Genomic DNA, 14,385 nt, shown 5'->3' with positions numbered 1-14,385 from the left:
ATATATTTTAATTACTCCCTTGTCCTTAGCACAAACTGCACAATACTCTGTGGTAAGGCATCCTTTCATCACTAAAAGAAACACATGCACTTTCTTCCCCCACAAGCTACCTTGATGGTATAATGAGCATCCTTGCAGAAAAGCACTCCTATTGAGCAGCTTGGTACCATAATAATAGTTATGTTTTCTTTCTTAAGGGCAAACGTTCCTTTACTATAACAGCGTTTGACAGTTTTCTGTTAATATTCAACCACTGCACTGGGAGGAGGCAGTTTTAGATCTAGGAAGTAACAGCTATGCTGTCTTCATGTCAACACACCAACAGCATATAGATGGTAGGCGGCGTGACAGAAGCCTTGCGCACAGTACGAGCGTTGGACTGAAAAGAGCCCTGCTTTGGCTACAAACAGGTGGCATTAAAGAAATTAAGAAAACCCAGCCTGCTACAAATAGTATTCACAAAAGGATTAACTAGAATACAGAAGTGTAGGAATTTTACATTAGCTTCCTCTTTCCCAAAAGAGAGCTTTTGGGGAAGTTGGCTAGTATTTAGACAGGTTATAATACATCTGTATATTAGAACTATCAAGGGAATGAATCCATTTAAAAAGTCACCTTCTACCTTAATGTTTGACTTATACAAACAACGACTTTTAGAATAAGCAGTACTGAAAGCAGTCAGCAACTTTGAAAGCAGTTGGCAACTTACAGGCAGTTTTTTTAACTTTAAGGTAAAGAATACAGGCAGTAAAATCCGAGTCCTATACCAACCCTATTCATCTCAATATCGCAGGAGAGACAAAAAACTATGACAACTTGCTCTACGTTTAATATGCGTCTTAAAGGGACTCAGCTTCTTGGTTAATTCAGAGTATAGCTGAGTATTTCTCCTGCCTCAAGAGCACATGTGGCCACCTCCAAACTATACGGTACCGGTGCTGCAAGCCTATACTTCATCGGCACGGACAGCTATCCGACTCTTCTCATCTCTTAGGGGGAAAATAAACAAAGAAACTTAGTTTAACTTCTCTTTTTCTTAATCGACTTTCAGAACCGAGAACGCAAGAACTTAGAAAGAGGAACAAGGATCAGCCACATATTAATCGGTACCTAAAGAGGGGTTTGGTCCGATTTGAGAATAAACGGCGGAGACACATGATCCAATTAAATTCTAATTATGTAAGTAGTAGGCAAGAGTATTTACACAGACACTGATTATAGCTATTAGAGTCTAAAGTCGCCGGCCGGAGAGGCTCTGCTTCCCCTTCGCCGTCCCGACCGCACCGCCGCGGGGTTCGTTTCATTTTTAACCTCCCCCTTTCACAGCTCTGGTTACAAACAATAGGAGACGCTGGCCTGAAAACCCCGGCTCCAAACCCTGCCCCGCTCCGACGGGCGCAAGCCTGGAAGAGCCGCCGCTCTCCCCAAAGTGATGATTCATTACCCGTCCCACCTCCGGGCCAGGAACCGGGGAAGGAACCCCCTCACCCCACCCGCCTGGCCGGACCCCCCAGCCTCCAGCCCCGCAGCAGCGGGAGAGGCAGCTAAACCCTCCCGCCGCGCCCGCTCCGCGGGCTGACCCTTACCTCCGAACAGGTGCGGTGAGAGGTGAGCGGGTAGCGAGCCGATCACTAGCCGGGGCCCGCCAGAGGAGCCGCCGCCGCCCCCCGCGGGCCGCTCCCGGCCGCCCTCCTCCGGGGTGCTGTTGACCGAGTCCTGCGAGCCGTAGGGGCCGCTGCTGTGGGGGATGTTGAAGGCGGACTGCGCGGCCCGGGCCCCGGAGGCGGTGGCCCCCCCTAAGGACCTGCTCCGGGGTGCCGACCCCGCGGCACCCCCCGCCGCCGCTCCTCCTGCCGCCGCCGCCGCCGCGCCGCCGGGCGCGGCATGAGGCGCCGCCGCCAGGTGCGCGTACCGCCCGCCAGCGCCTGCCGAGCGCCCGCCGGTCCCGTTAGCGCCGCCGCTGCTGCTGCTGCTGGAGGAAGGTAAATCCCCGCCCGAATACGCCCGGGTGCGGCCATTGGCGGCGGTGGGGCTGCTCTGCTTCGCGCCCATGGTCCCGCCGCCGCCTGGCGCTGCCCGGTGCCCTTCGCCGCCGCCTTCCCCGCGGCGCCCGGGGGCGGTGAGAGTCCAGCCCCGGCGGGGGCGATCCGAGGCGCGGGTCGCGCCGGGGAAGGGGGAAAGGGCGCGCCGAGGGAAGGGATCGGGTCACTCGGTGGGTCGGTGTCGAGAGGGGAGAGCCGCCCGCCGGGATCCGGCTCAACTGGCGGCCCCGGCGCGGCCGCTGCTCGCGGGTCTGGGGCGCCACCATGAGCTGCTCGGGACGGTGCTGGCTCCCGCCGTGCGGCCGCTCGGCTCCGCTGCTGCTGCTGCTGTGCCCGCCGCCGCCGCCGTCATCCTCCGCCGCCGCCGAGCTCTGTGGGGGGCAACAGCGGCAGCAGCGCCGCCGAGGCCGCTCGCTCGCCCGCGGCGCGCCGTGCCTCTGCCGAAGGAGGCGGGAGGGGGCGGTCACCCCGGCGCAGCCGCTCCTCTACCGTGTCGCCATACTGGGGGCGGCACCAACGGGCGGGATGGGGAGCGGTTACGGCGGCAAGGGCCGCCGCCTCTCCTTCCCCCCCTCCTCCGCCCGGCAGGGGACCGGCCCCCGGCGGCGCGGCGCGACGAGCCGGGCCTGCCGCCCCGCCCCGCCTCCTGCCCTTCTCCTCACGCAAGGTGCGGGGCAGCGCCAGGTGGGCGGGCGCTGGGCGAGGCCGCTCCGGGGCTGCCAACCTCGCTCCCTGCGGGAGGGCGAGTCCCCGAGACGGGGCCGCTCGGAGCGCGGGGCTGAGGCGAGAACCTGCCGGGGAGGGAAGATCAGCTGCCTGCTCGCCTGAAGGGGAAGCCCGCGGGACGCCGGAGCGGCCGCCCCGGCGAGGAAGCAGTTAAAAGCCAAACTGCCGCCGGCAGAAGGCGAACTGTGGTGTTGGCGGGCCGGCCAGGCGCGCGCGGCGGCCGTTGAGGGCGAAGGGTCCGGCCCGCCGCTCCCCGAGCCTGTGTTTGGCGAGGTGGTTGGCATAAGGGCCGCTTACCCCTGACGGGGGCTTTCCCGGGTAGGAGACTTCCAACCCGGGCGGTTTGCTGTGGGTCTCGGTTCTCGCGGTATATGCAGGGAAGAAGCAGGACAAGAAGGATGAAAAATCTCTTAGACCTTTGGTTCACAGGCGATACAGGAAAATCCTGTAGACTTTAGTCTCTTACTCAGAGAAAACTCCCATTCTTATTGATGAGAACTTTACACAAGGATTGACTAACAGCCAAAAATTTTGGCCCTGTGGATTATACCCATGTGGGTAACAGGCTTGGTTTCCTCATGACAAAACAGAGACAAAATTATGTCTTTAAAGATACATGATATTGAATGTTGTATACATTTAATTTATATGACCATGATTCCTACAATCGGTCATCCAAGGTAAACTGCTTGGTTTTATGAATTAACTGTTTGCTCTAAAAGAAAGTATGTCACTGTGAAGCAGTGCTATACATCGTCTTGGGACTCTCCGTCATACTGTCTAGGTAAGGATTCCAACTACATTCATGCCTGTGTCATAACTGCGTAGTACCCAAACTATTTTACAATTAATACAACAAACCAGATCAAAACCTTAATTAATACACAATTATGTAACTTTTGTACTATACATATTACATGTATGGGTAATTATGACATGGACGTTGTTACATGTATTCCCATCCTCAGATGGGAATAGGTGCAAAGGCCTCCCTTTCCCCTTTCTTTCGCCATCTACATTACAACCGCATGCAGTCACTTTCTGTCATCAATGCAGCTCACAGTTCAATTTGCAAGAAGAGGCACCATGGCTTGGGATGGCAGAGAAGGTCACCAGCCCTAACTTTGTCCCAACACTGCTTTCCTGGATAGCTGAGCCACTCTGTGAATAATCTGAACCCCGTTTAGAGGATGCTGCTGTAAACCGTCGCCGGTTTCAGTAAGAGGCAGTGATTCCACAGCTGTCTGATGAACAGCTTGGTCTTTTGTGTGCTGGGTGCCGGGCAGACAGCTGGGGTCGATAATCTGCCGTCCCAAGCTATGCCATCCCCACTTGTGAATGATAAGCTGCAGTCTCTGCTAGCAGTGGTAGATACCCCAAGGTAGATGAAGCATGAGCACTCTCTAGTTCTGTTTCCTACAGAAAGAAAATCAGCGTGGATGTGCTGTCTGATCTACCATTTTGAAACCCTTGGCCAGCTTCAGCCAAATCAAAGACACTAACAGTATAGAAAATAAGCAGTTATGCAGAAGTTAGAGATCATATTAATGTTCCCACAGAAGGGAAAGCTACTGTAGGAATTCCTATCTTGCTAGATTCCAAGAATCTGCACGGGCAAGGGATGTTGCAAACATGACTCATAATTTCTGCTGCTTGCAGAATGCCTGTGGCATGTTCAGCCCTATCGGAGCAGGTTTAGAGGACAGCATGCTCAGAGTTTTATGGAGTTTTTAAAATTTCCACTACTGACTACTAGCGGAGCTGGTCAGCTGCTAGAATAAATAGCATTTTGAAAGTAGTACATTGGTACACAGTACTACAGTGCTTTCCGTAATTTCTTTACAGTGGATCTAAGAGTTGAGCAGGTATTAAATACAGGTTATATTTGGCTGTGAATAACCTTTTATTCAATTTAGGATTAATTTATAAAGTCTATGGGGGAAAAAAAACCCCAAGACATCCAAACAGTTACTCAGTCTTAAAATCAGAAAATTATCTTTAACAGCACAGAATATTTCACAGAAAAGAAATCACAACAACAGGACAGCCTGTGTTCTCAGAGAGTGTGGCTGTTCCCAGTGCGATGTGATTTTCTTTTTTCTTTGGGGGGGCTTCGGTTTTTGTTTTGCATCTAGGGCATATATTTGCAGCTCTCTTATTATCAAGTGTGAGTCTAAACAGGACATATACCTCAAAGAACACCTACATCTTCAGAAAAGCAATGTGACATGTTTCTGAGCCCCTCCATCCTTCCCGGTTCCTTGTATAAATGGTTGAATAGGAATTTCTCTACATATGGAAATTTGCCTTATGTAGCCAACAGTACAATTAGGTTTTCAAGCTAACATTTCTTCTAACAAATGACTGTCTACTAACCATTAAGTCTTGTAAAGGCAAGTACCTGGCACTGTAACCTCCACCCATTTGTTAATTAATATACTCCAGAATTAGTTTGCATAAAAATGTCCATTTCCTACCCAGCATAGAAAATAACCAGTGACAAGAGGAAGCAGTGCAGAGAGAAAGGAGAACATCTTGCTGCTGACCATGTTTCCACAGATCTCAAGGACTCAGTGGAAAACAGGTAGTGATATAAAAATTGACTTCTATAGGCCTGTATGGGTGAATATTGTTATTCCTGTAGAAACATATCTAAGGAATCTTGTTTGTAATTAAGCACAAAATAGGAACTAACCTTCTTGTTCCTTGTCCAGGATAGTGGGGGAAAAAAACTGGTTTAGACAGGCAAATATACTCGTTGTTCTTTGTTATAAGCTGCATACCTCCACTTCAGTTCTGGTTACGCTACTTTGTTTATCAGCAAATGAAAATAATGAACTTGTTTCTTGACCAGTTTCCTTGAAAATACCAGGTGGCAGGTGTGCTCTAAGCATATAAAATTAGCTGTGAATTCATAATATTACACATTTTGGAAAATGTGTGCTGATAAATGGAACAGGGGTCTGAATTTTGCTCAACAGTGAGCTATGCAGACAGATAGATCATCTTTCCTGTCCCCTCCTGCTCCCTTCTTTGGTGTCTTTTACAGGGATGCTGAAACAAGGTTTCAAGCAAGGTTTCATTTCTGACAAAAGCATCTGACCCTGAACTAATAAAGCCAGCCAGAGGTTTACATTCTGTTCAGAACTGATCAGGCACTCATTTCTAAAGGAGAAAGGTTTAAAAAACAATGGCATGCACTCATAACATACAGCTTAATTTTATAATAGCTAGCGTGGGCTCCTAATAGGGCTTGAGCAACTAGATTTTCTGATCAGATACCAAACCAGAGGTACATGTTGTGGTTGGAAGAGATCAATATGGTTTTTACATTACTGTATATTTCAGCTGTTTAAAATAAATAGCACTGCACACCACCTCTCCACAGATACTGAAAATGGAGGCTTCTGAAGTGTTCAGATGCTCATAGAGAAATCAAAACAGAACTGGTTTATCCCACTAAAATAAGATGTGTAAAATACACATGCCTTACAAATGCAGTTAGAGTAAGCCATCCAGCAGACCACACTAAGATATGTTTGCATCTGTCAGCTAAGGGAAATAGGTCCCATATTATCCCTGACAGTATGGCTATGGATTATACATAAAGCTATCGTAGGCATCTTTGTAGATATATTTTGGTATCAGGGTATCTCTGCTGGTAACTGGAATTTCAAGAGATGTAGAAGACCCTATTATCCAGTATCTTTGATTTTTATTTGCATTGAATAATTCTTTGTACATATTGGCTTTAATCCTACAAGGATTTATGCATATGTATACACTGGTGCATTAAAAACAGTCCTGCAACATGTTGTGATCAGTCTTCATGAAATAAAAAAACAAAGCAGCTTGTAAAGCTCAAGGCTTGGGTCCTAAAATTATTCTGGAAATGTGTAGTGATGCTTACAAGGATAAGGGAGTTTATCCTTGCTTTACAAAAATGCTGTTTAAAACCATCTATCTTTTGTTTGAAGTTTATGCTTTTCTGAAGTTTCTATCATACTGTAAACAATATGCTGTATTTCGTACACTGGAGTTACCCATAGAGAAAACTGATGTTCACAGAAGAGATAACATAGTCTTAAAAATAAACTGACATTTTGACTGGACTTATTGATTGACCATTTTGTACAGGAAGAAATACTTGGAAATAACTTACTTGAAGAAATGGCAATTTGTGCTGTGCACTCCATTACCACATGCTATAAAGTAGTACTGTCAGAAATATACTTTGGTCTAACAATTTTAATAGCAAAGAGTATTCACCATAATAATTTCTAAGCTGCTCTACATTCACAGGTGTATTATTGTAGCCCGAGTACCTTTGTAGGTGTAACCAGATGCAATACCAAATGCCATTCATGTGAACTTGCAATTTTAGGGCATAATCAGACCAGTGTTGTTACTGATTCTCCAATAAACTGCGCTAGTTTTACTTGGTAGTGGGGGTTTTTTTGTTATCATCGGCTTTACATGAATTATCCCATTGTGTAGCTTCCTGACCTTTCACGCAGCTATAGCCCCCCCCAACGCTACCAGGACAAGAAGCTACTGTGCAGACCATTTTTATTATATGCCTAAGGAATAACAGAAGACAAATAGCGTCTTAGACTGTGCCCACTTCTACACTAAAGGCATTTGCACCAATTCATAAATGAAGCAACATCAATAGGTGTTTATCTGAGCAAGGCATGATACACAGATCTGGGGGTATGGGAGTCTGGGGTGGATGAGTTGGCATATAAAGGTCCCATCCAGCTAATTTTTCTGTTGCTGTGATTTCTAAGAAGGGGTGGAGGACAAACTAACAGATGGGAAGTATGTTTACTGTCTCTTGTTTTCAGATCTGGTGTATCAGCACCAAGCAATGCCAGCTCAGTGTGGATTCAGGAGTTGGGGGAGGACTGTTGGTCACCTCAGCTCCCTTTACTTCTGCAGAGGGCAATAATGACAGTCTTTTAAGGCCTATGTCTGAATTACACTGTTTTGCCTTGCAGAGAGCGAGACCACGAAACCCTTCTGCACCTACAGAGGCAGCTGCCTTTACGGAGAGCCTTATCTGCACAACTCATGGTAGTTAATAAAGAAAGCACTTCAAGTCTTGATGCGGTGAGTATTACACAGTCTTCAGAAGCTGATTGCAGACAAGCTTTTTTACAGGATATGTCTTTCATTAGCAGTACTAATTGCTTGAATGCTAGACATCTATAGGAAGAGGTGAGTAAATGGAAAACGGTACCACAGAAACAATAACAGTGAAATATGTAGGAATGACAGCAGGTAGTAGAGCCATGTGACATTAGATTTGCCAAGTGCAATTTGTATTCTCTCAGGTTCTGCATTATCTGCCAAATATTACCTTAACTTCTCAGAATCCAAGAGAAAAAATACCTTTGTCTTTATTTTTGCACAGTATTTGCTAATATTTTCAACTGATAGTTTTGAGCGCTACTCTTTTAATATTCTATAGCCTTCTACTTACAGTCTCCTACTGATAAGCATAATAATGAGAAACAAAACCCCACTAAATAGTTACTCGTAGGGCTTTTAAGCACAGCTGCTTGGGCAGTCACCCATGTGTTGCTGTGACTTCTTGCAACAGAAGTCAAAGGGACTGTAACAACCTTAAAGAATAATAAAAGCAAGGCATCCTAGTGTCTGTATCAGGGTAATACTTTATGAATTACTGCATAGTGAAGAATACAAAACACGTAACTGGATTTTTCTGAAGGCCTAGATCGCAGCCAGTTGGGAGGAATGTCAGAGAGCTCCACTTCATGTTCTCTGCCAGAAGCGTTTTCTGCCTCGGCTTCTGTGCATCACGCCTGGTGTAAACCAAGCACGAGGGTGGTGTAAAAGGCTCCATCTGTTGTGTTGGCTCAGATCCACTTAACAGAAGCCAGAACCCATGAAAGTAAAAGATGAGAAATTAGAATTGTGAACCCGCTTCCTCCTCTGCCCTTCCCCCGCTTGACGTCTCCGGGAGCAAGAGGAGCAGCGTCTTGTTCTAGATTGCTGCTTGCAAAATGAGGGGAGCCGGGCTGCTTCATGCATCGTCCTCCCAGAACAGCACAGGGACCACTCACAATTTAGACCGGGAGGTTTAAATTTCTTAAAGAAATAAACGTTTTCCGAAGACTAATAGAAACCAGTCATTTTACCACTTCAGAAAGCCAACAGACACTTCCTGGTCGGTTGCTCTGCCCTGAGTTGGTTTCAGTTCAGTATTCAGAAAATGCCAGGCAAATAATAAATTAAGTTCAAGTTAGAACAGTCCTTGTAACAGCCTGCTGTAGCAAAACATTTCTAGATGATGCAATGTCTTTCTAGACAGTAGGAGTGCAAAGACTCAGTCTTGTCAGTAGGTTCTTGTTGCGATGAGTGCTGTTGGTTACAGGGTTAACCATCCCTGTGGAGCGCCTGTACGACTCTGCCTTAGCAAGGTAACAACTTATCAAGATAATTCAGAACCATTTCTTTATTATTTTCTAAACAAAGCTTTTCCTCCAGAGTCATGGTAGCTCCTCTTTAACTCAGACGTGATATGATCGCAAAATGGATAGGGTCCTTTTACAGCCATATTAATCCCAATCAAGGTCAGAATGCAGTTCCACACTTTCCACATGGAGTTCAAACAGTAAAGAAAAGACCCGTTTTGTAGGAAGCACATCATGAGGCTGGAGAGACTTGTGTTCATTATCGATAGCAATTCTTCCTCTCTTGTTAAAGAAAAAATACAGAGCAATCTGGTATCACAAGTCCACACTGACATCTAGTGCTGAAAAAATTGCACTAGCCAGTGAGGGAACAAAGGAGGAAAAAAGGTGTTGGACTGGAATGAAAAATCTAAAAACATAGCAAAGCATCCCTCCTGCTTTATGAAAGCGACTGGCAGCTTGTGAATCTCTCCAGTGGGCAGGAGGTACTGTGGCTCCATGAAACTGGGTGCTGTGGGGGCATCCCTTGAAGAACTGCACAGGGTACCATGTCTGACAGCCAGACACCCAGCGTAGCTACCCCCGGCTGCTCCTGAAAACTGCTCTTCAGGACACAAGGAATCTTGAGTTGTGACTTTAAGTTTGTTTTGTAGCCGCTGTTACTGTAGGACTTGGTCTGGAGCAGCATAACTAGTAGAGCACTGCTGCCAATGGCCTGGTAATCTTGATTTTACAAAGACTTCACAAGGTTGAAATGTTCTCACCCTCCAATCTGAGAAGAGAATTCCCTGGCACATTGGAAAGATTCCCTCACAAAGCTTTTTCTGGGGAAAGGGGTCATTTGCTTAGCAGGGGCTTTTAGTTGTTAATGTTCTCTTACCTCCCATTTCAATACCAAACATTCTCATCATTTTTACACACACACAAAAATTTGTACGTTGTACTATTTTACTGTGCCTTTAAGGGCAGGCAAAGACTGTAAAACAAAACATTTGTGATTTTTCATTGTAATTTCTACCTTCCATAGGGAAGAGAAAAGTAATAATAATGTACAGAATAATGAGTGTTTTTCAGTGTCTTAGCTGCCAGCACACTTCCTTCCCTGTCACCAGGGAAATGGTGAGATTAAAACCATGTGCTCTGTGTGCTTCAGAAGTGATATGCATGTCAGTGTTGTATAAATCATCAAAGGAGATGAGCAAAAGGACAGATCCAAAGCCACCGAGATCAATGGAAGTTTTTGTTTTGGTTTGGTTTTTTCCCCATTGAATCCCATGAGCTTTGGATCAGGTCCTGGCAGATGTCAGAGCTCTGCCAGCCCCACTGAGAAACTGTAGCCCAAATGCTGGCATGCAGTTTGGCAAGTCGCAACCCTAAGGTTAAGCAGTTTGGCAGATGTATCCTCCATGGAGGGAATCCTGGTGGTGGTAAGCAGGATTTCACAGTGGGACACAGCATGGGGGGCTTCTCGTTTCTCTGCATGGAGGCAAAGGAGGTCCTAACTTACCAGCCGTTGCTACGTGCGAGGACATCCTCTTCCTTCAGAAACCCTACGCTGTGCATTGGGGCACACTGGCAAGTTGAATCTCCTACCATTTGGTACTACCTCAGAAGAGCTCTTGCCTCCTCCTCTTTCACAGCACAGCAAGGAAAAAAACGGCAGGAGTCAGCCCTTACTGCTCTGTGAAAGCCTCAGAAGGAAATGTGTCTTTTGTCCTGTCCATAGTACCCTTCCTCCCATTATAGTCAGAAAGCCCAAGTACTCAAATGTAAGTTCTTCTTTTAATTTTTGCAATTCTTTATTTTTCTGAACAATAATCATATAGAAGTAAGCTTGTCACATCTAGGCTGTGTTCCCCTCCCCCCCATCTCTTTTAATCAACAACGGTATGCAGATTTTAAAAACATTTCAGAGTCTTGTGTCTGAGCTGGACAGATTGGGACGTACAGGGAGGATTGGCAGGCCCAATTAGACAATGAGTAGCATAAGTAGCTGTCAAAAATTAAGGCTAGAACAGGAGAAAGCATGTGGCATCTCTCACTAGATAAGCTAGAATGATTGGCATACTCAGTCAGAAACACTCGTTTTCTGATTTAATGGGGCCTTAAGACAAATTGTCTCACAGCTGAGACCATGCAAATCAATCATTAAAATGTAGGGTTAGAGTCTGATGTCAGTTTAAATTCCATTAATAGCAGTGCAATTACACCAAATTTATCCACCCAAATTTACAGGGTGCAAAATTTGGCCCATAATTATTATTAGGAGCAAAAACATGCAAAACTGTATCACATGTCTAGAATTTTCTTGAAATAAAAATAATAGAATAGTAAAAACCCAAAAGGTAGAATAAACTAGAATAGAACAGAAAAACAAGGAAAAGGAAAAGGATAAGGAAAAGAAGGGGAAAAGGAAAGAGGAAAAGGAGAGGAAAGGGCAAAGGAAAGAGGAAGGGAAAAAGGAAAGAAAATGAAAGACTCAAAGAAATGCCAAGAAAAGAATGCAGGAATTTAGGCAAATTCCCTGATGAAATTTAAAAACATGAAAAAAAAATCCACATATATAGTAATAGCACTGAATTAAATCACTTCAACATTGGTGTCATCATATCATGTTCTTGTCCATCCTTTCCTTTTCAGCTTTTAAGAGGACCCAAAGGACATGCAATCTGGTGATAGCAAATTATTCAAGAAGGAACCACTAACATTTTAATGGTGGCTAGTTTGCAAAGCATATTTGGTGCAGCAATTGAACATCCAGTATGAATATATTTAGCTGACATTAGTTCCTAAGCCTTTAGGAACATAGCAGAGGGTATTAAAAGCAATGTTTTTTTCAGTACAGTGCTAGGCAATAACGGATATAATCCCAACTAAGAGCATTGACTTGCTTTGTGCAAAACACAATCTATTGTAATGAAATTTCAAATATATTTTAAGGACTGGTGAGTTAGGTTGAATGGTAATAATTTAGTGTTCTGCGCTTAATATTAAATTCCGCATCGGATCCTTTGCCTTGTGTTTAGGAGCGCGGTTCAGCAAAGGGAACACTCCTGTTCATACAAAGAGCATGAGTCAGGGCTACTTGTCAGTGAGGGTTGTGGGATCACAACCCAAGTCAGAGAGACTCTGTGGGGCCTTTTAGTGGCTCAGGGACTCAGGACTTGGACAAATCCCCAAGTTGTGGTAAAGGAATAACTTCTGTAAAGGACTCGGTGCTGTTGTAGACTGGTTTTACAAACAATTGCTACCCATGAGACAGGAATGACAGAGTTTTGGCAGCGTACAGACCCATGCGGCAGCAGATTAAGCTGGGGTGGCTGACACAGCCACCAACATTGCCTGATCATGCTGCCTTCATCTGAGAGGCTGGCATCCTTGCCTGGAGCTGACAGAGGGGTACAGACAGCTCGATGTGTTAAAGCAAAAAAAAAAAATGTCATTCGGGAAGAGTGGCAGTTCAGGAGCTGCTGTGTGGCCCTTCAACCCCCTTCCCTGCAAGGCCAGGAAAAGGGATGGAGCAGCCCTGCTTTAATCCGTTGCCACATCCAAGTTAATATCCTGATATTTCAGAATTTGGCTATGCACAACTTCTAATTCAAGCTGGCTGTCCTCAACCACAAAGAAAAATGTAAATGCACAATGACAGTTACGGAGTGCAGTGTTTTAGACAATGACAGTGGAGGAAAATAGTGCTTTAGAAAATTCACAAATACATAAAACCTCTTGAACTGAAGAAACTGAAGAGCCTTTTTTTTTTTTTGCAGCTCCCTCCTTATATTTTGGGTAATTCTCCTTGCCTTTATCCAAAAATGGTTGTTTCCAGAATCCTTTCAGGCTTCATACTTCATTTAAAATCGTATTTGTTGATCTGATAGTTTGGTCTCTCTGACAAAATTACAATGCAGTTTTCATCAGTTGTAGCTCACTTGATCTGATGTGCCTCTACTAATAATGCTCAAACCAGATCTTTGATTCAGGTCCCTATTTGCAATGGAGACTGAAGGAGAAATCTTAATGCACTTCCATTTTTATGAAGGGCATTTTGTGAGGGGAAGAGAAAAAGTAAAACTGAATAAGTATGCTAAAAGCTATTAAAAAGGTGTTGTTAAATCTGAAATTATTTACATGAAGGATTCTTTCCCAGTGGAAGAAACTGGAAAGAGGGTGCAATGCTTGGAGAGCAGCAGCGTAGGTCAGAAGGAAACTTCTTGTCCTTGTTTTTCAGCTATCTGGCTTGATTTGGGCAACTTATAAGTCACTTTGTCTCTTGTTGATTCAGTTCCTCCCTTTCTACTCTACCTCTTTATCATTTTGTCAGGATAAAACACATTACAAATTGCAAGAAGCTCAAACAGTAAGTAAAAGGACGTTAATAAGCACAGAAGGTCAATATATTTTATACTAGATCCCTATGATAAGAAGAGCTTTGGACATACAGAACTTTCACAGAAGTCATGGTATCCAAGTTATGCAAATGCCAGTCACAAAAAAAATTGCCACTAATGCTAGCCTTCTTAGCAGAGCTGTGAAACACAGAACATGCAATAAATATTTCTGGAAAAATACCCTGTAAGTTCACATACAGCAGGATATATCTTAAAAAATGACTTACAGGAATACTTTATCATGTAGAGATTGTAATGGCTAGAGAAGCCACTTTTGAATTCACCTGGGGATTTATAGATATGACCAGTACTGGAAGAAAATAGGTAAATATTTTGTCAATCAGCAGCTGACATAAAACGAATGTCTTTACTGTTAATGCTGCTGTCACAATTAATCACAAAATCCCAGGAATCAGATGGTATGGCACCTACAGTTTTTTGTCAACATCACTGTGTGGTGCATATTGGGGCTTTCTCACGTAGGAAATTAATTCTTATTAAAATGTTTTGCGGGCATCAAAACTGAAGTAATGAGGCAAGAATGAGCCGGGAATCCAGAGGCAAATGGAGGAGTGGTGGTGGGTTATATAAAACAGCTCCTTAATAATCACTTGGGAGAAACTCATGAGAAAGCAGTATGCCAGATGGAAACAGCTTTGCCTGTTGCCTGAATGGAGCCTTTCACCCCATTTTAGAGAGGTAGGGTGAAGCATTGTCAAGGCTGGTAAGTCCCACAGACAGACAGTAAAGAATTTAGACTGTCTCTCTCCATCACTGTTTGCTAACTAA

At 44.9% G+C, this 14,385-nt stretch overlaps 1 protein-coding gene and 1 long non-coding RNA gene across 2 annotated transcripts in view; one reads left to right on the top strand and one right to left on the bottom strand.

The window, feature by feature from the left end:
* Positions 1-2,468, bottom strand: part of ZNRF2 (zinc and ring finger 2) — a 66,016-nt gene extending 63,548 nt beyond the window's left edge. Inside the window, exon 1 of the mRNA XM_054815431.1 lies at positions 1,587-2,468. Within this exon, the coding sequence (XP_054671406.1) occupies positions 1,587-2,052 (466 nt within the window). The 5' untranslated portion in view covers positions 2,053-2,468. The remainder of the gene's footprint in view (positions 1-1,586) is intronic.
* LOC129202513 (uncharacterized) overlaps positions 1,850-14,385 on the top strand; it is a 36,205-nt gene continuing 23,669 nt past the window's right edge. The window contains exons 1-2 of the long non-coding RNA XR_008575729.1: positions 1,850-1,982; positions 7,769-7,880. This is a non-coding gene — a long non-coding RNA (uncharacterized LOC129202513). The remainder of the gene's footprint in view (positions 1,983-7,768; positions 7,881-14,385) is intronic.

This window comes from Grus americana, chromosome 2 (assembly GCF_028858705.1).
Source record: "Grus americana isolate bGruAme1 chromosome 2, bGruAme1.mat, whole genome shotgun sequence".
Classification (NCBI taxonomy): domain Eukaryota; kingdom Metazoa; phylum Chordata; class Aves; order Gruiformes; family Gruidae; genus Grus; species Grus americana.
The sequence above is the reverse complement of the archived record's forward strand: the minus strand, read 5'-3'. Positions and strand labels throughout refer to the sequence as shown.